Source organism: Poecilia mexicana, unplaced genomic scaffold (assembly GCF_051168715.1).
Source record: "Poecilia mexicana isolate PSO_F unplaced genomic scaffold, ASM5116871v1 scaffold_8, whole genome shotgun sequence".
Taxonomy (NCBI): domain Eukaryota; kingdom Metazoa; phylum Chordata; class Actinopteri; order Cyprinodontiformes; family Poeciliidae; genus Poecilia; species Poecilia mexicana.
The window spans coordinates 27,453,137-27,479,436 of NW_028263377.1; the positions used below are offsets into that span (position 1 = coordinate 27,453,137).

The window sequence follows — 26,300 nt, forward strand, 5'->3', positions numbered from 1 at the left end:
TTGTTCACTTAAAAATTAACTTTTTCTAAGTCTGATCTCATCTTAAGGTGTGTTAAAAAGAATTAACTCACTTACAAATTTCCTTTGTTAATATTTCTTTCATCAGGCATAATTGTTTTATAACCTCAAACAAAGTGTAATATTAAAGTTATCCCGAGTAAATACAAAAATTGAGTTTTTACAATAACGTTATTTATTAAGGAAGAAGGAACTTTCCAAGCCAACCTGGCCCTGCTTTAATTAGGCCAAACTGCAGTTTTTCTCTCTTGGCACCAACAGACATGCAGCTTCTGCAGCAACTTGCAGTGAATCTTTTACATCACTGTGGAGGAATTCTGGCCCACTTAGCACGAACGCTGTATTTCACCATCTGTGGGTTTTAGAGCAGAAACAGCAGTTTGATCCGATTGGCCAAAATCTCACTTTTACATTCATGTACTTTAATTTAAAGAAGGAACCGAGGAGAGAAGGAAGGAAAGAACTGAAAATGGGAATGAAGGAACAAAGAACTCAAAGAAGGAAGGGAGAACAGGAAGGAAACATGAACTATAAGTAGGAAGGAAGGATAGAAGGAAGGACTGAAAGATGGAAGGAAATGAGGAAGGAAGGACAGGAAGCAGAACAGACCACCATGATTCCCTCCCCTTGTTTTTCTGTCCTGTGATGTTATTTTTTTTAAATGCTGTTAGTTCAAGTTAGTTCTGGTTAGTTCAGGTTAGTTTTAGTTAGCGTGGTTAGTTCTGGTTAGTTCTGGTTAGTTCAGGTTAGTTTTAGTTAGTGTGGTTAGTTCTGGTTAGTTCTGGTTAGTTCAGGTTAGTTTTAGTTAGCTTGGTTAGTTCTGGTTAGTTCTGGTTAGTTCAGGTTAGTTTTAGTTAGCGTGGTTAGTTCTGGTTAGTTCTGGTTAGTTCAGGTTAGTTTTAGTTAGTGTGGTTAGTTCTGGTTAGTTCTGGTTAGTTCAGGTTAGTTTTAGTTAGCTTGGTTAGTTCTGGTTAGTTCTGGTTAGTTCAGGTTAGTTTTAGTTAGCGTGGTTAGTTCTGGTTAGTTCTGGTTAGTTCCGTTAGTTTGAGTTTCTTTGCGTCAGTTTAGTCTGTGTTAGTCTGGATTATTTAGTTTATTTTGGGTTATGATGGATAAGTTTAAGTTAGTTTGAGTTAGTCTGAGTTAGTTTTGATTAGTTCAGGTCCGCTTTGTTTTGTTAGGCTGAGTTAGTTTTTGTTGGATTAGTTTAAGTTAGAGCAGGTTAGTCTGGGTTAGTTTTACAGCAGCTGTATTGTCCGTCATCCGTCCTCTGAATTTTCCCCAGAGTTTCTCAGACCAGTTTCTGTTTGCTGTTCTGCTTGTGGCCTGCTTCCTGCTGTCAGACCGGTTCTGTTTACGATGTTTCAGTGATCAGTCTGACTTGTAAAAATAGTTTTTCCGTCTTGATGAAATCATCCTCACACCATCAGGCAGCGTTGTGCCTGCAGGTCGGCGAGAGCAGCGCGCCTGGCGTTGTTCCAGGATGTTATCACCTCTGACCTCATGCCAGGTTTCTGTGCAGCCTGTAATTTCAGCGCGTTGCTCAACCTGCAGGCGCTCTGCACGCCGCTGCTCTGACGCAGCCTGATATGCCTCCTATGAAATGCTGCACAGCTCTATGAATGTTGTGTCTTTAAATCCGGTATAGTTTGTTTTTAAGGAGTAATCTGAAGAAAGAATCTAAAGTGCTTCTGTTTTCTGTTTGTGAACCAGATGCTGATAATAAATCACATCAAAAAGAGATATGGAAATATAACATGGATGACATTCAGCTAATTTTCTACGTATCAGTTGGGAAAAAAATGAACACAATAGTAAATTGAGATCAATGACATCAGGATTTCTTTGAAAATGTTTCCTGGACTAATTTGTACCATTAATGAACGGGTCCTCTTATTGGCCCTGTTACTGGTCTCCTGAGCGGAGCCCTGATGGGTCCCTCGTGCCCTCTCTCCCTCCAGGCGAAGCCCATCTATGCCGGCTGGTTGTGTTTGGCTCCTGAGGGAACGGACTTTGATAATCCCGCCCAGAGGTCCAGGGTAGGACGTCATTCTGATTCTGACTTCAACGTTTCTCTCTCTGCTCCTAACAGAATGTTTTCTGTTACCAGAAATGGCAGCGGCGTTTCTTCATCCTGTACGAACACGGCAGTCTGACGTACGCGCTGGACGAGCTGGTAGGGAACACCGAGGCGGTTCTGATCCGGAACTGAGACGTGTTACGGAGATTAATCCTGATTATAAACATTAATCCTGTTTATTAACTTTGTTTCTGGTTTATAAACATTAATCCTGTTTATTAACTTTGTTTCTGGTTTATAAACATTAATCCTGTTTATTAACTTTGTTTCTGGTTTATAAACATTAATCCTGTTTATTAACTTTATTCCTGGTTAATAAACATTAATCCTGTTTATTAACTTTGTTTCTGGTTTATAAACATTAATCCTGTTTATTAACTTTGTTTCTGGTTTATAAACATTAATCCTGTTTATTAACTTTGTTTCTGGTTTATAAACATTAATCCTGTTTATTAACTTAGTTTCTGGTTTATAAACATTAATCCTGTTTATTAACTTTGTTTCTGGTTTATAAGCATTAATCCTGTTTATTAACTTTGTTTCTGGTTTATAAGCATTAATCCTGTTTATTAACTTTGTTTCTGGTTTATAAGCATTAATCCTGTTTATTAACTTTGTTTCTGGTTTATAAGCATTAATCCAGGTTTATAACTTTATTCCTGGTTAATAAACATTAATCTATTCACTTTATTCCTGGTTCCTTCCTGGGATTAAACCGAGTGTTTTTTACTCTCTCTCTCGTTCAGCCCAGCACTCTGCCACAGGGAACCGTCAACATGAACCTGTGTACCGGCGTTACGGACGCGGAGCTACGGACCGGCCAGAGGAACGCGCTGTGCATCACCACGGCATCGCAGGAAGTCTTCATCCGCGGCGACAGCAGAGAGATTGTCAGCGGGTCAGCAGGAAACTGGACGCCACTCTCAGCCAATCAGATGCAGACTCACCGGCTCTCTCTCTCTCTCTCCTCACCAGGTGGGGTGAGCAGCTCACCGCGTACCTGTCTGCTAACGAACAGCAGAAGAAGAAACACAGCGTTGACTCTGAGGCCAATCAGGTAGCAGAACAAACCAAACTCTCATCTGCTGAACCTAAAAGCCTCCAGCAGCAGAGGAAACGCTCAGAATAAACCGGAGTCTGTTGCCGTGGAAACACATGAATATTTATCCACAAATCTGAAAATGTAAAGATGTTTGTGCTCAGTGTGTGTTTACACTGTCAGCAAGCAGGAAGGTGTCTGATTACCGTTTGTTTCCTTCCTCCAGTCACAGACTTTGCAGCTGCAGAGGATTTAATGATTGATCATTAAGAAGCAGCAGCTTCACGTTGAGTTTATTACATATGCTTAAGTAAAATTCTTTATTATTTTAATCAATAAAATGCTCAATATGCTAATTAATCAGAAAGTGATCTAAGTGGTTTGGATGATTTGTAAGGTTAAAATCAAAATTTTTCAGATCTGAAATATGAAAAATATTTGAATTTCCAGAAGTTTTCTCTTAACCGCATTTCTAAAACATCCATCCGCCTTCACCCCGTCCTTCAGTTCATAAGTCCATCAGTCCGTCAGTCCATCAGTCCGTCAGCCTGTCAGTCCATCAGTCCTTCAGTCCATCAGTCCGTCAGTCCATCAGTCCATCAGTCCGTCAGTCCATCAGTCCGTCAGCCTATCAGTCCATCAGTCCTTCAGTCCATCAGTCCGTCAGCCTGTCAGTCCATCAGTCCGTCAGTCTATCAGTCCATCAGTCCGTCAGCCTATCAGTCCATCAGTCCGTCAGCCTGTCAGTCCTTCAGCCCATCAGCCCGTCAGTCTATCAGTCCATCAGTCCGTCAGTCCGTCAGTCTATCAGCCCGTCAGTCCATCAGTCTATCAGTCCATCAGTCCATCAGTCCGTCAGCCTATCAGTCCATCAGTCCGTCAGCCTATCAGTCCATCAGTCCGTCAGCCTGTCAGTCCTTCAGCCCATCAGCCCGTCAGTCTATCAGTCCGTCAGTCCATCAGTCCATCAGTCCTTCAGTCCATCAGTCCGTCAGCCTGTCAGTCCATCAGTCCGTCAGTCCGTCAGTCTATCAGTCCATCAGTCCGTCAGCCTATCAGTCCATCAGTCCGTCAGCCTGTCAGTCCATCAGTCCGTCAGTCCGTCAGTCTATCAGTCCATCAGTCCATCAGTCCGTCAGTCCGTCAGTCTATCAGTCCATCAGCCCATCAGCCCGTCAGTCTATCAGTCCATCAGTCCGTCAGTCCGTCAGTCTATCAGTCCGTCAGCCTATCAGTCCATCAGTCCGTCAGCCTGTCAGTCCTTCAGTCCATCAGTCCGTCAGCCTGTCAGTCCATCAGTCCGTCAGTCCGTCAGTCTATCAGTCCATCAGTCCGTCAGTCCGTCAGTCTATCAGCCCGTCAGTCCATCAGTCTATCAGCCCGTCAGTCTATCAGCCCGTCAGTCCATCAGTCCATCAGTCTGTCAGTCCATCAGTCCGTCAGCCTGTCAGTCCTTCAGCCCATCAGCCCGTCAGTCTATCAGTCCATCAGTCCGTCAGTCTATCAGTCCATCAGTCCATCAGTCTATCAGTCCATCAGTCCATCAGTCCATCAGTCTGTCAGTCCATCAGTCCGTCAGCCTGTCAGTCCTTCAGCCCATCAGCCCGTCAGTCTATCAGTCCATCAGTCCGTCAGTCTATCAGTCCATCAGTCCGTCAGTCTATCAGTCCATCAGTCCATCAGTCTGTCAGTCCATCAGTCCGTCAGCCTGTCAGTCCTTCAGCCCATCAGCCCGTCAGTCTATCAGTCCATCAGTCCGTCAGTCTATCAGTCCGTCAGTCTATCAGTCCATCAGTCCGTCAGTCCGTCAGTCTATCAGCCCGTCAGTCCATCAGTCTATCAGCCCGTCAGTCTATCAGCCCGTCAGTCCATCAGTCCTTCAGTCCATCAGTCCGTCAGCCTGTCAGTCCATCAGTCCGTCAGTCCGTCAGTCTATCAGTCCGTCAGTCTATCAGTCCGTCAGTCTATCAGTCCATCAGTCCGTCAGTCCATCAGTCCGTCAGCCTGTCAGTCCTTCAGCCCATCAGCCCGTCAGTCTATCAGTCCATCAGTCCGTCAGTCCATCAGTCCTTCAGTCCATCAGTCCGTCAGCCTGTCAGTCCATCAGTCCTTCAGTCCATCAGTCCGTCAGCCTGTCAGTCCATCAGTCCGTCAGTCCGTCAGCCTATCAGTCCATCAGTCCGTCAGCCTGTCAGTCCTTCAACCCATCAGCCCGTCAGTCTATCAGTCCATCAGTCCGTCAGTCTATCAGTCCGTCAGCCTATCAGTCCATCAGTCCGTCAGCCTGTCAGTCCTTCAGTCCATCAGTCCGTCAGCCTGTCAGTCCATCAGTCCGTCAGTCCGTCAGTCTATCAGTCCATCAGTCCGTCAGTCCGTCAGTCTATCAGCCCGTCAGTCCATCAGTCTATCAGCCCGTCAGTCTATCAGCCCGTCAGTCCATCAGTCCATCAGTCTGTCAGTCCATCAGTCCGTCAGCCTGTCAGTCCTTCAGCCCATCAGCCCGTCAGTCTATCAGTCCATCAGTCCGTCAGTCCGTCAGTCTATCAGTCCGTCAGTCTATCAGTCCATCAGTCCGTCAGTCCATCAGTCCTTCAGTCCATCAGTCCGTCAGCCTGTCAGTCCATCAGTCCGTCAGTCTATCAGTCCATCAGTCCATCAGTCCGTCAGTCCATCAGTCCGTCAGCCTGTCAGTCCTTCAGCCCATCAGCCCGTCAGTCTATCAGTCCATCAGTCCGTCAGTCCGTCAGTCTATCAGTCCGTCAGCCTATCAGTCCATCAGTCCGTCAGCCTGTCAGTCCTTCAGTCCATCAGTCCGTCAGCCTGTCAGTCCATCAGTCCGTCAGTCCGTCAGTCTATCAGTCCATCAGTCCTTCAGTCCATCAGTCCGTCAGCCTGTCAGTCCATCAGTCCGTCAGTCCGTCAGTCTATCAGTCCATCAGTCCGTCAGCCTATCAGTCCATCAGTCCGTCAGCCTGTCAGTCCTTCAGCCCATCAGCCCGTCAGTCTATCAGTCCATCAGTCCGTCAGTCCGTCAGTCTATCAGCCCGTCAGTCCATCAGTCTATCAGTCCATCAGTCCGTCAGCCTATCAGTCCATCAGTCCGTCAGCCTGTCAGTCCATCAGTCCGTCAGTCCGTCAGTCTATCAGTCCATCAGTCCATCAGTCCGTCAGTCCGTCAGTCTATCAGTCCATCAGCCCATCAGCCCGTCAGTCTATCAGTCCATCAGTCCGTCAGTCCGTCAGTCTATCAGTCCGTCAGCCTATCAGTCCATCAGTCCGTCAGCCTGTCAGTCCTTCAGTCCATCAGTCCGTCAGCCTGTCAGTCCATCAGTCCGTCAGTCCGTCAGTCTATCAGTCCATCAGTCCGTCAGTCCGTCAGTCTATCAGCCCGTCAGTCCATCAGTCTATCAGCCCGTCAGTCTATCAGCCCGTCAGTCCATCAGTCCATCAGTCTGTCAGTCCATCAGTCCGTCAGCCTGTCAGTCCTTCAGCCCATCAGCCCGTCAGTCTATCAGTCCATCAGTCCGTCAGTCTATCAGTCCATCAGTCCATCAGTCTATCAGTCCATCAGTCCATCAGTCCATCAGTCTGTCAGTCCATCAGTCCGTCAGCCTGTCAGTCCTTCAGCCCATCAGCCCGTCAGTCTATCAGTCCATCAGTCCGTCAGTCTATCAGTCCATCAGTCCATCAGTCTGTCAGTCCATCAGTCCGTCAGCCTGTCAGTCCTTCAGCCCATCAGCCCGTCAGTCTATCAGTCCATCAGTCCGTCAGTCTATCAGTCCGTCAGTCTATCAGTCCATCAGTCCGTCAGTCCGTCAGTCTATCAGCCCGTCAGTCCATCAGTCTATCAGCCCGTCAGTCTATCAGCCCGTCAGTCCATCAGTCCTTCAGTCCATCAGTCCGTCAGCCTGTCAGTCCATCAGTCCGTCAGTCCGTCAGTCTATCAGTCCGTCAGTCTATCAGTCCGTCAGTCTATCAGTCCATCAGTCCGTCAGTCCATCAGTCCGTCAGCCTGTCAGTCCTTCAGCCCATCAGCCCGTCAGTCTATCAGTCCATCAGTCCGTCAGTCCATCAGTCCTTCAGTCCATCAGTCCGTCAGCCTGTCAGTCCATCAGTCCTTCAGTCCATCAGTCCGTCAGCCTGTCAGTCCATCAGTCCGTCAGTCCGTCAGCCTATCAGTCCATCAGTCCGTCAGCCTGTCAGTCCTTCAACCCATCAGCCCGTCAGTCTATCAGTCCATCAGTCCGTCAGTCTATCAGTCCGTCAGCCTATCAGTCCATCAGTCCGTCAGCCTGTCAGTCCTTCAGTCCATCAGTCCGTCAGCCTGTCAGTCCATCAGTCCGTCAGTCCGTCAGTCTATCAGTCCATCAGTCCGTCAGTCCGTCAGTCTATCAGCCCGTCAGTCCATCAGTCTATCAGCCCGTCAGTCTATCAGCCCGTCAGTCCATCAGTCCATCAGTCTGTCAGTCCATCAGTCCGTCAGCCTGTCAGTCCTTCAGCCCATCAGCCCGTCAGTCTATCAGTCCATCAGTCCGTCAGTCCGTCAGTCTATCAGTCCGTCAGTCTATCAGTCCATCAGTCCGTCAGTCCATCAGTCCTTCAGTCCATCAGTCCGTCAGCCTGTCAGTCCATCAGTCCGTCAGTCCGTCAGTCTATCAGTCCATCAGTCCATCAGTCCGTCAGTCCATCAGTCCGTCAGCCTGTCAGTCCTTCAGCCCATCAGCCCGTCAGTCTATCAGTCCATCAGTCCGTCAGTCCGTCAGTCTATCAGTCCGTCAGCCTATCAGTCCATCAGTCCGTCAGCCTGTCAGTCCTTCAGTCCATCAGTCCGTCAGCCTGTCAGTCCATCAGTCCGTCAGTCCGTCAGTCTATCAGTCCATCAGTCCTTCAGTCCATCAGTCCGTCAGCCTGTCAGTCCATCAGTCCGTCAGTCCGTCAGTCTATCAGTCCATCAGTCCTTCAGTCCATCAGTCCGTCAGCCTGTCAGTCCATCAGTCCGTCAGTCCGTCAGTCTATCAGTCCATCAGTCCGTCAGCCTATCAGTCCATCAGTCCGTCAGCCTGTCAGTCCTTCAGCCCATCAGCCCGTCAGTCTATCAGTCCATCAGTCCGTCAGTCCGTCAGTCTATCAGCCCGTCAGTCCATCAGTCTATCAGTCCATCAGTCCGTCAGCCTATCAGTCCATCAGTCCGTCAGCCTGTCAGTCCTTCAGCCCATCAGCCCGTCAGTCTATCAGTCCATCAGTCCGTCAGTCCATCAGTCCTTCAGTCCATCAGTCCGTCAGCCTGTCAGTCCATCAGTCCGTCAGTCCGTCAGTCTATCAGTCCATCAGTCCATCAGTCCGTCAGCCTATCAGTCCATCAGTCCGTCAGCCTGTCAGTCCATCAGTCCGTCAGTCCGTCAGTCTATCAGTCCATCAGTCCATCAGTCCGTCAGTCCGTCAGTCTATCAGTCCATCAGCCCGTCAGTCTATCAGTCCATCTGTCCGTCAGTCCGTCAGTCTATCAGTCCGTCAGCCTATCAGTCCATCAGTCCGTCAGCCTGTCAGTCCTTCAGTCCATCAGTCCGTCAGCCTGTCAGTCCATCAGTCCGTCAGTCTATCAGTCCATCAGTCCGTCAGTCCGTCAGTCTATCAGCCCGTCAGTCCATCAGTCTATCAGCCCGTCAGTCTATCAGCCCGTCAGTCCATCAGTCCATCAGTCTGTCAGTCCATCAGTCCGTCAGCCTGTCAGTCCTTCAGCCCATCAGCCCGTCAGTCTATCAGTCCATCAGTCCGTCAGTCTATCAGTCCGTCAGTCTATCAGTCCATCAGTCCGTCAGTCTATCAGCCCGTCAGTCCATCAGTCTATCAGCCCGTCAGTCTATCAGCCCGTCAGTCCATCAGTCCTTCAGTCCATCAGTCCGTCAGCCTGTCAGTCCATCAGTCCGTCAGTCCGTCAGTCTATCAGTCCGTCAGTCTATCAGTCCGTCAGTCTATCAGTCCATCAGTCCGTCAGTCCATCAGTCCGTCAGCCTGTCAGTCCTTCAGCCCATCAGCCCGTCAGTCTATCAGTCCGTCAGTCCGTCAGTCCATCAGTCCTTCAGTCCATCAGTCCGTCAGCCTGTCAGTCCATCAGTCCGTCAGTCCGTCAGTCTATCAGTCCATCAGTCCATCAGTCCGTCAGCCTATCAGTCCATCAGTCCGTCAGCCTGTCAGTCCTTCAACCCATCAGCCCGTCAGTCTATCAGTCCATCAGTCCGTCAGTCTATCAGTCCGTCAGCCTATCAGTCCATCAGTCCGTCAGCCTGTCAGTCCTTCAGTCCATCAGTCCGTCAGCCTGTCAGTCCATCAGTCCGTCAGTCCGTCAGTCTATCAGTCCATCAGTCCGTCAGTCTATCAGCCCGTCAGTCCATCAGTCTATCAGCCCGTCAGTCTATCAGCCCGTCAGTCCATCAGTCTGTCAGTCCATCAGTCCGTCAGCCTGTCAGTCCTTCAGCCCATCAGCCCGTCAGTCTATCAGTCCATCAGTCCGTCAGTCCGTCAGTCTATCAGTCCGTCAGTCTATCAGTCCATCAGTCCGTCAGTCCATCAGTCCTTCAGTCCATCAGTCCGTCAGCCTGTCAGTCCATCAGTCCGTCAGTCCGTCAGTCTATCAGTCCATCAGTCCATCAGTCCGTCAGCCTATCAGTCCATCAGTCCGTCAGCCTGTCAGTCCTTCAGCCCATCAGCCCGTCAGTCTATCAGTCCATCAGTCCGTCAGTCCGTCAGTCTATCAGTCCGTCAGCCTATCAGTCCATCAGTCCGTCAGCCTGTCAGTCCTTCAGTCCATCAGTCCGTCAGCCTGTCAGTCCATCAGTCCGTCAGTCCGTCAGTCTATCAGTCCATCAGTCCGTCAGTCCGTCAGTCTATCAGCCCGTCAGTCCATCAGTCTATCAGCCCGTCAGTCTATCAGCCCGTCAGTCCATCAGTCTGTCAGTCCATCAGTCCGTCAGCCTGTCAGTCCTTCAGCCCATCAGCCCGTCAGTCTATCAGTCCATCAGTCCGTCAGTCTATCAGTCCGTCAGTCTATCAGTCCATCAGTCCGTCAGTCCGTCAGTCTATCAGCCCGTCAGCCTATCAGTCCATCAGTCCGTCAGCCTGTCAGTCCTTCAGTCCATCAGTCCGTCAGCCTGTCAGTCCATCAGTCCGTCAGTCCGTCAGTCTATCAGTCCATCAGTCCGTCAGTCCGTCAGTCTATCAGCCCGTCAGTCCATCAGTCTATCAGCCCGTCAGTCTATCAGCCCGTCAGTCCATCAGTCTGTCAGTCCATCAGTCCGTCAGCCTGTCAGTCCTTCAGCCCATCAGCCCGTCAGTCTATCAGTCCATCAGTCCATCAGTCCGTCAGTCTATCAGTCCGTCAGTCTATCAGTCCATCAGTCCGTCAGTCCGTCAGTCTATCAGCCCGTCAGTCCATCAGTCTATCAGCCCGTCAGTCTATCAGCCCGTCAGTCCGTCAGTCCATCAGTCCTTCAGTCCATCAGTCCGTCAGCCTGTCAGTCCATCAGTCCGTCAGTCTATCAGTCCGTCAGTCTATCAGTCCATCAGTCCGTCAGTCCATCAGTCCGTCAGCCTGTCAGTCCATCAGTCCGTCAGTCCATCAGTCCTTCAGTCCATCAGTCCGTCAGCCTGTCAGTCCATCAGTCCGTCAGTCCGTCAGTCTATCAGTCCATCAGTCCGTCAGCCTATCAGTCCATCAGTCCGTCAGCCTGTCAGTCCTTCAACCCATCAGCCCGTCAGTCTATCAGTCCATCAGTCCGTCAGTCCGTCAGTCTATCAGTCCGTCAGCCTATCAGTCCATCAGTCCGTCAGCCTGTCAGTCCTTCAGTCCATCAGTCCGTCAGCCTGTCAGTCCATCAGTCCGTCAGTCTATCAGTCCATCAGTCCGTCAGTCCGTCAGTCTATCAGCCCGTCAGTCCATCAGTCTATCAGCCCGTCAGTCTATCAGCCCGTCAGTCCATCAGTCCATCAGTCTGTCAGTCCATCAGTCCGTCAGCCTGTCAGTCCTTCAGCCCATCAGCCCGTCAGTCTATCAGTCCATCAGTCCGTCAGTCTATCAGTCCGTCAGTCTATCAGTCCATCAGTCCGTCAGTCCGTCAGTCTATCAGCCCGTCAGTCCATCAGTCTATCAGCCCGTCAGTCTATCAGCCCGTCAGTCCATCAGTCCATCAGTCCGTCAGCCTGTCAGCCCTTCAGTCCATCAGTCTGTCAGTCCATCAGTCTGTCAGTCCATCAGTCCGTCAGCCTGTCAGTCCTTCAGCCCTTCAGTCCGTCAGTCTATCAGTCCATCAGTCTGTCAGTCCATCAGTCCGTCAGCCTGTCAGTCCTTCAGCCCTTCAGTCCGTCAGTCTATCAGTCCTTCAGTCCATCAGTCCGTCAGCCTGTCAGTCCTTCAGTCCGTCAGTCTATCAGTCCTTCAGTCCATCAGTCCGTCAGCCTGTCAGTCCATCAGTCCGTCAGTCCGTCAGTCTATCAGTCCATCAGTCCGTCAGCCTGTCAGTCCATCAGTCCGTCAGCCTGTCAGTCCTTCAGCCCGTCAGCCTATCAGTCCATCAGTCCGTCAGCCTGTCAGTCCTTCAGCCCATCAGTCCGTCAGTCTATCAGCCCGTCAGTCTATCAGTCTATCAGCCCGTCAGCCTGTCAGTCCATTTATTCCTTCACTCCTTCCATCATTTTTTCCGTCCTTATGAAATAATAACTCTAATAATTTCTGAAGTTTTAGTGTTTGTAACGTTTTGCTTTGTGTTTCCATGACAACGAAAAGGTCCCCAGCCCAGCAAACATGGCCGCTGCCGGTCGGAGCAGTCCTGCATCGGCGACCGGGCCTGCAGGCCCAGATGTGCCTCTGGTCCAGACCGTAACCAGAACCGACCCGCCTCCAGGTGGAAGTAAAGACGGATCAGGTCCTTATCTATCTGTTAGCCACTCGCTAACGTTCTTTAAGGAAATCTCTGGAGTTTGTGAAATATTTTGTTAATTTTTATTATATTTCTTTTAATTATCATTTTGAGTTAGAGATCAGAAGTCCCCTCATGTTTCTACATGCAGCACAAAGAGTGAAAGTTTTATGAGAGTCAAATCAGACGAATGAAAGATAAATCTCCGTGTCCAAACCTCGCTGCAGCTGGTTTTCTTCTGGTTTTGTGAGATTCTGCATCCTGCAGGCATCGAGTCTCTGCGTATATGAAACAAGTTATTTTTGTTTCAACAAAATGAAAATGAAAATTCGCAGAGCTGCAAAGTAAACAGAAGAAACTCCAGGTACATTTCAAAGGAATTACTAAATGATGAAATAAAACAGATAATAGAAATAAACTTTAATATAAAAATGTATCAGAAGAACCAGGTGATTCTTATTTAACAACTAAAATACGACCTTTTCTGCTGCTTCTTAACGTTTCATCTTGATGCGAAGGATATAAATGGAACTGATCAGAATTTTGTGGCTCATTTCTGCTCTTTATGTTGATTTTAGTCGAATCCGATTTCTCTTTCCGAGTTTTTATTTCCCACATCCAGAGTGTTTCCTGTCTGTTCCTCAGTATTCATATTCACAGCAGTGGTGACGTCACACTGTGTGTGAGAGCAGAGTTGCTGGAAAAACGGGTTTTACTCTTTTGAAACAAAGATAAAATGATTTGGAGTCGGCCTTTATCTTCATCGGTGATTATCACGGTTACCATGGTTACCGTTTACAGTTGGTGTGACCTGCAGAGTTTAGATTTTACACCTGAGTCATAATTTTCAGTGTTTTCTGCTGCTTTCAGCAGCTTCATGACTTGGTTTCGGATCGATTGGTTTGTTGGTTTTAGTGACAGAAGTAACTTTTTGCATGGTTTTTCAGAGGATCTCAGAGTCGGTTTAACCAACTGGAGGAAAACCGGAATCCAGCGGGAATGTTTGGCTTTTATTTCCATAAACAGTGGAGATGGAAAATCTAAAAGCATTCTGGTTATTAATGTGTTTGTTTTGGTCACAGCAGTTCTTGTGAAAATCTCTTTTTTTGTTTCTTTTTCCTGGAAAAAGTGCAGAAATCCAGCAGCTCATTTTGGTTTGAACGTTTTTATCCGTTTTTATTTAAGTTCTGGTTCTGAAAACAACATGAACCAAACCAGCAGTTTGACCTTCACATGACCTCTGAGGTGCAGTTATACTTCCTATATAAGTATAAATTAGTAAAATTATAAACTATCAGGCCATCGAGACAAATAATATGATTGATTAGTAATATTGATGATAATAATAATAATAATAATAATAACAATAATAATAATTAATATAATAATTATTATGATTAATTTTAATATTAAAGAAAATGTATTATATTTTATTTGAAAATACAATGTATTATTACATTTTATTTGGTAATAAAATGTAATATTTATTAAATAATTATATTTACTTAATAATAAATATTAAAGAATTAATATTTAATAATATTAGTTTTTATATTAAAATATTAAATTGATATTTTTAGTTTGAATTTGGTTTATTAAAATTGTGTAAATTCACAGCAGATGCTCGTTTACAGTCAAACTGATCCAGTTCATTTAGAAATAAATAGATAATAAATAGATTTCTTACCAATAAATCCTGACCATGTGGCGGATCAGCAGCGGATCAGAAGTCCTCCGTGTTTCCTGGATTTATGAGGCTTTTAACTGATTTTAAATCAGATTTTATCATCCAAGAACAGAAAAGAAAGAATTACATTAAACCTTTTGATTCCTTTAATTCCTGGTACAACACGATGGACCAGTGAACCCAGTGAGTCCTTCACTGGGTTTGTTTCCTTCAGCGTTCCTTCCAGTTTCTGTCAGAGACGTTTTGTCAGGACCAGTTTAAGGTTCTGGTTCTGTTTACTCCCAACTGGACCCGTGTCCTTCCTGCGCTCAGTGATGATGTCACTGTCGTTGGCCACCATGTTGGCCTCTGATCCTCCTTTAAACAGCAATTAATCAGCAGCATTCAACATTGGCCGGTTGTGGCGCGGTTGCCATGGCAACGCTCATGTTGGCACTGCTTGGGATTATTTTCTGCACTAATCCAGAGCTGGGCGGGACGAGCATTTTATTCTGCAGGTGAAAGGTCAACTGGAACCTGTTCATCAATGTTAAGGAATTATTGACATAAAAACTATAAAAAATCTATTGATGGAAAGTTAAGTTAGTTTCCTCTTTTTTACAGTGAACTGAGATATTTTCTCTATAAACTGAACCAAAGTTATTTGGGAAGATTTTGTGTTTTTGCAGTGTATGAATTAGAGGAACTGGATCTCAGGTTTCAGACCGAATGTTTCATTTTACGATAATCTGGATTTGGTTTCCAGGCAACAGCGTGCCGACCCAGCCGGGCCCGACTACCTCTGTGACCTCTGTGACCCCTGTGACCCCTGTGACCTCAGGCGGTGCTGGACGCCTGGCTGGCTCGGTCAGCTCCCCGGAGTTATCAGCCGCCGGCTGTTGCGACCAGAACCAGATCCAGAGCAGAAGGTTAGACATCCGACCAGTTTCCACAACCCAGTTACTGGTTTTTATCCTCCAGTTACTGGTTTTTATCCTCTACTTACTGGTTCTATCTTCCAGACTGGTCTCATCCCTGTTGGACATTTAAAGAGCCTCTGCAGAGAGAAGGAAGTAAAATGTGCAAACGTTTAGCTTGGATCAAAGAGCCGACCTCCATTACGGCTCTAACTGCTGCGTTTCTATACTTAGCCCACAGATCCCTTCCCGGTCCTCCCAATCCTCCCAGTTCCCACCAGTTCCCCCCAGCAGCGTGAGCTCCTCGTTCTTGTTGCCTTTTTGGGAAACCAACCCAGTAAAACTCAGATTGCCCCCCGGCCGTTAAATAAGGCCAGAGATTCCTGAGCGCTGCTGTAATTAAATCTGTTTCTCATGACCTCAACCGTCAGAGCGGAGCAGAGCTTGGACATCTTCACCTAAACACCAGCAGAAAGACCCAAAACACCAGAAACAATCTGACCTCTGTCCGCAGGTCAAAGGTCACGCTGCTTTCATCTCTGTTCATTAGACACAGATATCATTTCTCCTCTAATAGTCTTAAAACTAAACCCCAAATCAACTTTATCACATAAACTGTCTACATTCAACCTTAAAGGCTCTATCTTCATGTTTCTGTGATAATTGTGACATTTTTGAGTAAATTTGTTTAATTTTGAAACATTTGACCTAAAACTGTCTCAGTGCTGCCCTCTTTGGGTTGACCAGCAGTACTGCAGGTGAATGTTCTTATTGGTTCCAGGTTGGTTGATGTCTGCTTTTTGTCTCAAACACGCCCCCTGGTGGAGAGTCAGGAGGGGGAACAGCTAGCACGGCTAGCATCGATCGTTTCTCAGCGGCTCCATGTGACGGCAGCCTAACCTACTTTTTACTGTTGGTTCCAGCCTGGGGCGCTCAGCAGAGCAGCAGCTGGGGCCGGAGCCCCGCAGCGGAGCGCAGAGAGGCGGAGGAGCCGACTGCGGGGCTGGCGCCGGGACCGACCGGGCCGCCAGGCGAGAGGTAAACTCTGAACCCGTCCTGGACCTCATCAGAGGAGCTGCTGGTCTGATGCTGGTTTACAAACATTTAACTGATGGATGGAAACTCTTAAATGTTATAGTTTCCCAGAGTTTCTGGCTCCGAGCCTAGCTGTGCTCCTTGCTGTAAAGCTGCTAGCGTTAGCCGCTCCTCCTCCCTGCTGCCATAGGGGCGAGTTGCTGGAGTCTGCCGGTTGCTGCGGATCTCAAACATGGCTCGTGTTTCTGTAATTGTTGCCGGACCGGTCTGCCGAGTGGGAGCCTTTACTTTGTCTTAATGACCTGGAGATGCATGACAGGACGGACGCTGCAGCTGGTTAGTTTACTTAGCATCCGGACGAGAGAAAGAGAAACAAACGAGACGAGTTACATCAGCAGCTATTAATTCTCTTAGCGTCAGGCTTGTTCATTCCTGCTCTGATTGGCTGAAGGTCTGACATCATTGAAACAGGTGATAAAACTTCCTGTCAAGACTGGAAACGTTTTGTTGTTTTAACTTGATAAAGTTTTTCACACTGGCGATGTCTGTGACTCGGTAATGGGTAATCTAATGCACTATTATTACCAGTAATCAGATTAAAGTTAATTATATTGCTTATGTTGCTTTCCTGGTTTTACACGGGAAACCCTGGTGGGATGAGAGAAATTCAGGTTTTCTATCTGGAAATTCATCTTTATTTAGAGTTTGTGCTGCTAAAGATGAAGATATCGAGGTTGGTTGTTTCCTCTGTGCTGCTGCTTCACCTGGAAAGAGAAAAACCAGAGTGATTTTTGAACCTGTCTGGAGGTGAAAGCCCCCTAGTGGCGAATCCAGGCACGACCAGTTGATCCCAGATTGGTCACCAGCTGATGCAGAGATCACAATTTATTAAATAAAATGGCACAAACATTAAAAATATTAACTTTCAAACAAATGTCTGCCTGTATTTACATTTCTTATGTGAACTAATATAAATCAATATTCATTATAAACCTGTAGGGGTGTCCAAAGTGGGTCCTGAGGCCCGGCATCCTGCATGTTTTAGTTCTCCCTGGTTTAACGCACCTGGATCAAATGACGGCTCGTTAGAGGCCTAAGAGGAGCTTTGACAAGCTGAAAGGTTGTTTCTACCACCAGGGAGAGAAAACCGACTTCAGTGTAAAACCAGAGAAAGAGTTAAAGAAGTTAACTTTAAACATGGCTGCTGAATGTAACTAATAAAGTAACTTTTAATCCAACTTGGTTACATTTAAAAGTAATCAGTGAAGTATGTTACTTTTTAAGGGGTTCGTTTTTCTGGACTACGTCCCAGTTCCTGACTGGTTCTTGTTTTTGGTGTGTCGTGGTTCCAGCGGGTCCAGATGTTACGGATGAGCTGCGTCTGTTAGCGGAGCAGTTCTGCTCCGGTCCGACCGGGCAGCAGCCTGATTCACGCGCTCGTAAAGCAGGTGACGTGAGTTTGCGTTGAACGGCGCGTCGAGGCATGCGATGTGTCAGCAGGCGGGACAGACGCCAGGAACCAGCCAGCGCCGCTCCGAACTGAGCGGGCTGTTTGGACAGAAACACAGCAGAGGAGTCGCCCCTCAGAGCTGCTGTGTTTACAGACAAACTGACAGCCTGCTGCAGCGGCACATCTGGTTCTGAATCAGAGCTGCTGGGCTCGGGCCGCTCGTTACAGACATGAGTAACGAGTTTCTACTGAACACAGACATGAACCTTAAACAGCCCAGAGATGACGACCAACATCAGCTGGTAAAACAAAGAGGCCTCCATTAAATGTCTCCACATTTTGTTAAAAAGATGCTAAATAAATTTACATTTTATACCAGAAGGATAATTATACACAGAAAACATTTAGAAGACTAAAGTGGGGATATTAAGCAATGGCTAAAATATTGCTGCAACGTAATTTACCATAAAATCAATATAAGTGAAGCATTTTTTACATTTGTTTTTCACTTGATTAGCCAAACTTTAAACTAGTAATCCATGAATTCTGTTTTTCAGGGAGTTTTAGGGTCCATTCCAACCAGAACCTGACTCCGGTCCGCTTTAACCCGGCTCCAGTCCACTTTAATCCGACTCCGGTCCGCTTTAACCCGACTCCAGTCCGCTTTAATCCGACTCCAGTCCGCTTTAATCCGACTCCGGTCCGCTTTAACCCGGCTCCAGTCCGCTTTAACCCGACTCCAGTCCGCTTTAATCCGACTCCAGTCCGGATTAATCCGACTCCAGTCCGCTTTAATCCGACTCCAGTCCGCTTTAACCCGGCTCCAGTCCGCTTTAACCCGACTCCAGTCCGCTTTAATCCGACTCCAGTCCGCTTTAATCCGACTCCAGTCCGCTTTAATCCGACTCCAGTCCGCTTTAATCCGACTCCAGTCCGCTTTAACCCGGCTCCAGGTCCGCTTTAATCCGACTCCGGTCCGCTTTAACCCGGCTCCAGTCCGCTTTAACCCGACTCCAGTCCGCTTTAATCCGACTCCAGTCCGCTTTAACCCGGCTCCAGTCCGCTTTAATCCGGCTCCAGTCCGCTTTAATCCGACTCCAGTCCGCTTTAATCCGACTCCAGTCCGCTTTAACCCTGCTCCAGTCCGCTTTAATCCGACTCCAGTCCGCTTTAACCCGACTCCAGTCCGCTTTAATCCGACTCCAGTCCGCTTTAACCCGGCTCCAGTCCGCTTTAATCCGACTCCGGTCCGCTTTAATCTGACTCCGGTCCGCTTTAACCCGACTCCAGTCAGTTGGTGTGAATGCTAATCGACCTCTGACCTCTGGTCCTCCAAACCTCGTCTGGGTTCGGTTGAAGTGAACTCTGGTTCAGTTTGAATGTGAACGCCAAGCGGACCGGAGACCGCTCCAAAAGCAGGAGGTGGACTACAGCGCAGGGCATTCTGGGTAAATACAACCAAAGCTAATGTGCTAGCCTAGCGCTAGCAGCAGAAATGGCTCCTGGTCTTTAGCCAAAGACTAAAGAGAAATCCTCCAACCGCTAAAATCCGACGCCTCCATCTTGTTTCCATCTGGTAAAGAAGGAAGTTGCTCTCAGTGTCTTCAGAGGTTTTTAGTTGTTTCCTTCAGTGGTTCTTGGTGCAGCGCCCCCACAGGCCAGGAGGGGAACAGGTTGCTCAGAGGGTTTGGCTTGCTTTCCTAAGCCAAACCCTTGCTCAGAGGGTTTGGCTTAGGAAAGCAGTTTTCTTGATTTTGTTTGTTCTTCATAAGCAGTTATGAAAAACAGGATAATTTAAAGGACATTTTATATTAAAACCAGCAACTCATCCCAGTAGTAGCTGAACTGGAGTCATCTGAGGAACTGGTAATCTTCCAGTAAAGATGCTGACTCACTCCAGCAGAACAAAAGTTCTGGATAGTTTTCAGCATGACTGCCAGAAGAAAGGACAAAGGCGGCTCTGTGCTGATTAAACTGGCCGTTTTTCTGCAGTTGTATAAATGGAGAGATTCTTTTGAGGCTGCAGTAAACAAAAACTCAACCCTTTTACGTGAATGCTGGGTAATCCTGAAACAGAGCCGGCGTGAAACGCGATCAGAGCAATCCTCCAGGAAACTCTTCTGGGTCTATTGATTATTTTTTCTGAGGCTTTTCATGCTTTTCACAGATAATCTGTGTGATTCACTGGTGACGTGACCTGCAGTTTAAAGAGTCCTGCTGCTGGTGACTCGCACGCCGCCGCCATCTTGACATCAGTAATGATGTTTTGATAACTTTTATTATTATTACTGCAGCATACTTTACATAAGCTTTCATTTAGTTCATCGATTTAAATTAATTGCTTTTTTTCTTTTTCATATACTAAAGTTCTGGCTGGAACCTTTCTATCATGTTTCTGGTACGACCTTAAATCTGATGCACATGCTAAGCTACATCCGCTAACAGTGATGGAGGATGAAGCCGCTTCTCTCTGGTCTATTAGGGGTTAATTTCTGTTTCTTAGCGATCTGATTGGACGTTTGGAAAAGACTACTGTTGTGTTCATGTTGAGCTAAAAGCAGGTAGGCTATCAGTGAAGTTAAAATAGCATCTCAATGCTAACATGTAGCCGCTAATGCTAATGTTAGCGTCCACAGTCCAGATTTCTGAAGAATCTCCATGAATGATCAGGACTTCCTGAAACTCTTTGCTCCAATCTGATGGATGAAGATCAGATTAATTAATCTGATATGAGTTGATGTGTTTCAAACAACACATCAGCTCATATCAGGTTAATGAAAGCTATAAATATCTTTGTTTTCAGCTCATATGTTTGTTTATTCAGTAAAAAGGCAACGTTTTGAGTTCAAAACCCTCTTTGTCACGATTTTTCTATTAATTTGTGATGTAAAGCACTTGGAACTGCCTTGTTCCTCCTCCTGAAATGTGCTTTACAAATAAACTTGATTAAAATGCAAATAATTTCAATTAATTCAAGATTCTGTAATTAATTCAATTAACTGTTTTTGACTTATCTGAAGTTTCAATAAATTTCTTGGGAACTGAAACAAACTGATCTCTTTCTGTTCTCTCTGGGGATAATCTGCTTCCTCCATTTTTTCTTTTGGTTTTTTACCAAAATGCCCCTGAAAACGACCCGGCTCCTGTAACAACGTCTTCATCTCGATTATACTCTGTTTTTGACAGGAAAGTGTGATTTCATCTCTGAATCTTTTTCCTCTTCGTGCAGAAACTACGGTCAACGGGAGACGGGAGCCTGCTCAGCGTTCCCACGCCTCAGAGGAGAACCCGGTCTCTGGACCGCCGGACGCCGGACAGCGCCATGGCGGCCATGACGGTCAGCAGAGCTCATAAAAACAGTTTGTGTCTCTGAGGGAGAAACGTTAGCTGTGACTGTAGCGGCTGGTCGGGATGAATTCATCGTTCTAACCTCCAGAAACTGAAACTTTAATCATCACGTCTTCATTTCCTCCTTCCTCTGCAGGTCGTTTCTGCCAGTTCTCTTCTCCATCATCTCACCTTAATCACAATTTATTAAAAATGTCGTATAGCCTTTAAATTTCTCTTAAAAACTAACTTTCCTCTTTTGTTTGGTTACTTGTTCATTTGTTTTGCCTCTTTATGGTTTCATTCTTGTTTTTGTTGAGAAATCAAGTCAAAGTTTATTTACATATCACATTTACCACAACCAAAGTGCTGCACAACAGTCTCAACATCGCAGGAGGATAAATGATATAAATGCTCATTTCCAAACTTTGTTTTTGTTTTTAGCTGTTGAAGGAATGAGAAAATAATGTTTACTTTTGTCAAACAGAAAAACAATCAGAAACTTTGAGGAGTTTTTGCCGTCGGTGTTTTGGTCGTTCTTCGTTTAGCGTTTAGCGGCGGTAGTGTGAAACGGTCGGCCTGGTCAGGTCGTCGTTCTTACAGAATCAACATTCAGGGTTTACCAACCAAACCGTGACGCTCCTGTTGGTCGAGACGATCAGCAGGACGGAGCTGAAGGAGAAACGACACAATGACTTATCATTAATAAACTAATATTCAATGAAAACGGCGTTAATGTATTTCTGCTTTGGGTTTATTCCAGCCGAGTTAAAATTAAAGTTGAAAAAACAGAATTATTCAGCTTCTGTTTTGGTTTATGTGAAGACAGATGGACGGTTTAAAAACTTGTTGAAACGTTCCAGCCCCATTAAGCAGCATCTCACTGTTTATGTTGTTTAATTATCGGACCTGTTGGTGAAATATGTTTCCTGTTTTCAGTCATTTTTCAGCAGCTCCAGATTTGTGATCAGTTCTGATTTCTGCTTTTATCAAAGGAAACAGATTTTAGTTCATTTAGGTGGAAACTCTGTCCGAGAATGATTTTGGGTAAAAAATGTAATGAACGAGTTTTTTCTGATACCTTTAAAATGAGTTTTTCATTTTCACAGCCAGACCTGCTGAACTTTAAGAAAGGCTGGATGATGAAGCTGGACGACGACGACGAGGTAACAAACCCAGGCAGACGTGTTCAGATTGGTGCTGATGTTTCCGCCTTCATTTTTAAAGGTTTGAGTTTTTGTCAAACGGCGGTTTGACTAAAGTCCTACAGAAGGAAAGGCTTGGAGAGCCTCTTATTTTGGAGGAGACCCCATAAGGGCAAGTCCTCTTGTGGATAATGTTTTTATTTTTTATTTTATGTAATTTTTTATTTTTTTTTAAATCTCTTTATATTTACTTTAATTTCTTTTTATTTCTCTTTCTCATTGTTTATTCAATGTCACATGCTGCTTTTATTTTAATTATGTGAAGCACTTTGAAATGCCTTGCTGCTGAAATGTGCTATACAAATAAAATGTGATTGATTGATTGATTGATTGATTGATTGATTGATGGAGCTTCCTGCTCCTCTTTGCTGCCCCCTAGTGGAAGAAACATTGGTTTGTTCTGTCGACGGCCAGCCTGAGATTCTACAGGGACGCTTCAGCTGAGGAGGTTCGTTGATCAGAGCAGAAACCTGCAGCAGTTCATGACATGTCAGGTTAAACTCTGTTCTGGTTCCAGGCTTCGGACCTGGAAGGAGAAATCGACCTGTCGAAGTGCTACAGCGTGTCTGAGCATCAGGTCCAGAGAAACTACGGCTTCCAGATCCACGTAAGACTCTGAGCTTCTGCAGCTGGACCTGCTGCTGCTGCAGACAGAAACCGTTTCCTCTGGATGTTTCAGACCCAGAAGGCCGTCTTCACGCTGTCCGCCATGACGGCAGGAATACGCAAGAACTGGATCCAAGCGCTGATGAAGAACGTCAACCCGGCCGACGCGCCCGACGTGGCCAGGTGAGCTCTGGACCTTTACTCTGTGACCGTCTCTGATGCTTACAGACCCAGAGATAGAAATCCAGTTTCATCAGAGAAACGACGGCAGGAGGAAACATAAGGTCCAAACAGTCGGTTCTCCGTAACGCAGCAGAACCAGCTGGAGCTTCTGCTTCATATCAGCCGCAGGTTAAAAAATGAGCAGAAAGGAAATTTTAGACAATCCTGGAAGTTGGACTCTGGTTCTGGAGCCAGAGGTCCAGTCCTCTCTCCCATGTTTTTCTTCCTCTTAGCTCAGTTTAGTGTTTTAATAATAATTTTCTCACTCACCCTGTGTGGATGTTCAGATCAGAACAAAAACCTTTACGGTGGATCAGATCAGTGTCTCATGGAAACCATGAAGGAAATGGGCCAGAATCTCTCTGGTTCTGGTTCTGCTCGTTTTGGGGAACCCGACATGATCCGTGATCGTCCGGATGATGCTCGTCTCTGCTGATGCTTTAGTTTGTTTCGGGTGTTCAGTTCGGTTCTGTTCCCAGCTCACCTGGCCGCCGCCTCACCTGCAGCCCAGCTGAGGTCAGACCGGATGTGACGCAGGACTCCGCCGCCAGCCCCGCCCCCACCAGCGATTCGGACCAGTCCAGGGCTGGCGCCGAAGCCCAGCTGGACGGCGGTCGCCTCGGTGACCGAGCGGCGTCCTACCTGGAGCTGGGCGACCTGGAGAGGCGCAGGCGGCGGCAGGAGAGGAGGCGGCGCTACGAGAGCCTGCTGGGCTTCTCTCTGGGTCGGGGCGGGCCGCAGGGCGGGCCGCAGGGCGGGCCGCAGGGCGGGCCGCAGGGCGGCGAGGGCGGGGCCACGCGACCTCTGAGCCCCCGGTCCCAGCTGAAGATGGAGGAGCGGATCGCAGAGTGCTGGAGGCAGGTGGAGAGGACGGCGCTGAGACCAGAGAGGACGGTGGCGCTGCCCGCCGAGTCCAGAGACGCTGTGGAGAAGGAGACGCTGCTGCAGGGCTGCAGGACGCTGGTGAGGGATGCAGCTGCAGCACTGCAGGTGCTGCAGGCAGATATCTTATAAGACTTGAAATAAAACAAAACTAAAATAACTTTTCAGGCAGATACAGGAGCTTGTTCTAAGTCAATAATTTTTAAATATTGATAAGTTTTAAATCTACTGGCAGATTATTTCATTTATTTGTTCCATGTTATGGGAAATGTGGAACTAGTTTGTTTTCATTAATATTAAGGAATTATTGAATTAAAAAAGGTTCCCACTTCTTGGTGATAAATTGCTTTTAAGTCAGTTTCATCTTATTTCAGGAGTTTTTTACAGTAGTAACTTGGTCAGAGACACTTGGTGAGATTCTGTCAGTTTTCCTCTCTGTGGATTAGAAGCTCCAGTTTAGATCTGCAGATTTCATTGGGGCTTTATTCCTGCTGTCTGACTCTTCTTTCCTTCCTTCCTCCTCCTGCTGCTGGAGGTCGATGACCTGAAGGCCCAGCTGGAGGATTCGGAGCGTCGCAGACTCCAGCTGGAAGATCGTCTCAGAGCCGCCGGATTCTGTCCGGAGCAGGTCTGCGAACGCAGCGCCTTGCTAACGTTTATGCAAAACCTCCTGCTGTCTGTCATGTTGCAACCACAGAACTTTCACAGAGTAAAAATATAATTTAATGCATGACTGAAGCTAAAATTGACGGTTCAAAGCTACGATATTCTAACTGTTGGAGGATTTGGTAAAAACCACAAGTCATTTCTCCAGCTAGCGCTGTGCTAGCATGTTTGGTCTGATTTACCCAGAAAACAAAGTTATTTTAAAAAGGAATACATAACCAATGTTGTTCTTTCATTTTTTATTGCGTTACATTTTTAGACACTAAAGTTTTTACGAGCTTTGTGGAGCTGATCTCTGCTGACAACCAAGGAATCATTTAATGTGAATAAATGTGGAAAAGTTAAACTGAAGTGAATAATTTACATCCAGATTGGACCAAAGTTTTACTTTTTCTGCAGATTAAAATCATTTAATAAATGCAGCAATGCTGATGTGAAATTTTCCTTTCGCATGATTTTCTCCAGCTGGACCTTCTGGTTCCGTCCGACCCGGTTTTCCACCCTGCAGATGAGAGCTTGACTCCGCTGAATGTGCGGCAGCAGCGCAGCGACTCCTCGCCAGCTGCATGTCTGTCTGGCATCTGGATGCGCCTCCCAGACGGAGATTCAGCAGAAACGGGCAGTTTGGCTGCACCTGCAACAGGCGGCCAGCAGGGGGCGCCTCAGGCCGACGGAGTGGTTCCAGGATCCAGCTGCGGTTCCCACCAGCAGAACCAGCAGGAGTCTGATGGGAGAGACCCGGACAGCCACGCTGCAGTGAAGAGTCTGTCCCAGGAGGTGGCGCTGCTCAGCAGCCAGAACCGAGCTCTGGACCAGCGCAACCAGGAGATGCTGAACCAGCTGACCGAGGCGGACCGGGAGATCGACCGGCTGAAGGCCGAGCTGGGCCGCTGCTACAACGAGCCGCTCCGCCAGAACCAGGAGCTGGAGACGCAGCTGGACCGGCGGAACCAGGAGCTGCTGGCGGCCCGGACGCTGGCCGCCTCCCTGGAGGAGAAGCTGAGGCAGACGGAGGTTCTGCTGCGGCCCGAACACTCAGCAGAACCAGACGGACCAGAACTGCAGCTGGAGCGGACCTACAGGAAACCAGAGCAGGAAAACACGGAGCTGAAGGAAGCAACAGCTGAAGAAGTCACTGAGGAGAAACCGGACCAGAACCAGAACCAGAACCAGGCTGTCTCTGCTGAAGAAAACATCCAGGAAGTGATAGCAGGAGCGGTGATGAGGCTGCAGGCGCTGGCGCAGCTGCTGGAGGTCATCGACGATTTGGACCTCAGCGAGGAAGAGGAGGAAGAGTTCTGGAAATCCGTCCTGAACAAGATGAAGAGCGACCCGACCCGGCTGCAGCAGCCAATAGGAGAGCAGCTGTGTGCGGCGGTGCAGCGGCTGGAGAAGCAGCTGCAGCAGGCCGGCCATGCGCTGCTGCACCCTGAGGAAGAGGAGGAAGAGGAAGAGGAGAGCTTCCTGTGGGGAAGAGCTTCACAGAACCACAGATTTACTGATGAGCTGAGGAAGCTGAGAGGCGTCACTCTGAGCAGAATATCGTGTCTGAACCGCTTCGCCGCCTCCGGCCGCAGCGCCGCATGCGACCGCCTGCAGTCGGCCGCAGACAGACTCTCTGCTTCCCACCTGGCATCGATGCTCCCTGCTGCGGCCGACGCGTTCTGCTGCGCTCGGCCCGGCAGGCTGCGGTCCAGATACCAGAGGAGAGTCTGTTCCAGCTGCAGCGGCCGCATGCAGGACAACCAGGAGCTAAGAACCGGATCAGAGGAGAACCAGGAGCTAAGAACCGGATCAGAGGATGCGTGGGCCACAGAGGGTGCCCAGGTGAGCACCAGCTCCCAGACTGATGGAGGTCAGAGGTCAACAGCAGCGGGGTCAGAGGAAACGCTGCACATGGAGCAGAATGAAGCTCCTCTGATGAGGCAGCAGGAGACGCAGCAAAGCTCTGACCTCCGAGCCGAAGGGGAGACGCTGCAGGAGCTGCAGGAGGAGCTGAGGCGAGTGCAGGAGCAGCACCAGAGGGAGGTCGCTCAGCTGAAGGTAGGGGGCGCCACTGCTGCACGTTTTAGCTTCACTTCCTGTAAAATCTGTGACATCATCAGCTGATCAGGTTTCTGTAATCACTGGATTATGTCAGCTGGTTTCTGTGAAACCATTTTGAACTGATCTGGAGTGTGTGTGTGTGTGTGTGTGTGCGTATGTGTGTGTGCGTGCGTGTGTGTGCGTGTGTGCGTGTGCGTGCGCGCGTATGTGCGTGTGTGTGTGTGTTGCA

At 47.7% G+C, this 26,300-nt stretch overlaps 1 protein-coding gene across 1 annotated transcript in view; it reads left to right on the plus strand.

Annotated features, from left to right (window-relative positions):
• The window catches only part of LOC106927110 (uncharacterized), a 32,857-nt gene that overhangs the window by 859 nt on the left and 5,698 nt on the right, over window positions 1-26,300 (plus strand). The window contains exons 2-16 of the mRNA XM_088007801.1: window positions 1,980-2,057; window positions 2,129-2,194; window positions 2,845-2,996; window positions 3,074-3,155; window positions 11,917-12,055; window positions 14,482-14,644; window positions 15,556-15,670; window positions 20,347-20,454; window positions 21,554-21,610; window positions 22,029-22,097; window positions 22,167-22,256; window positions 22,329-22,438; window positions 22,957-23,440; window positions 23,895-23,987; window positions 24,491-26,068. Coding sequence (XP_087863927.1) covers window positions 1,980-2,057; window positions 2,129-2,194; window positions 2,845-2,996; window positions 3,074-3,155; window positions 11,917-12,055; window positions 14,482-14,644; window positions 15,556-15,670; window positions 20,347-20,454; window positions 21,554-21,610; window positions 22,029-22,097; window positions 22,167-22,256; window positions 22,329-22,438; window positions 22,957-23,440; window positions 23,895-23,987; window positions 24,491-26,068 — 3,384 coding nt within the window. The remainder of the gene's footprint in view (window positions 1-1,979; window positions 2,058-2,128; window positions 2,195-2,844; window positions 2,997-3,073; window positions 3,156-11,916; window positions 12,056-14,481; window positions 14,645-15,555; window positions 15,671-20,346; window positions 20,455-21,553; window positions 21,611-22,028; window positions 22,098-22,166; window positions 22,257-22,328; window positions 22,439-22,956; window positions 23,441-23,894; window positions 23,988-24,490; window positions 26,069-26,300) is intronic.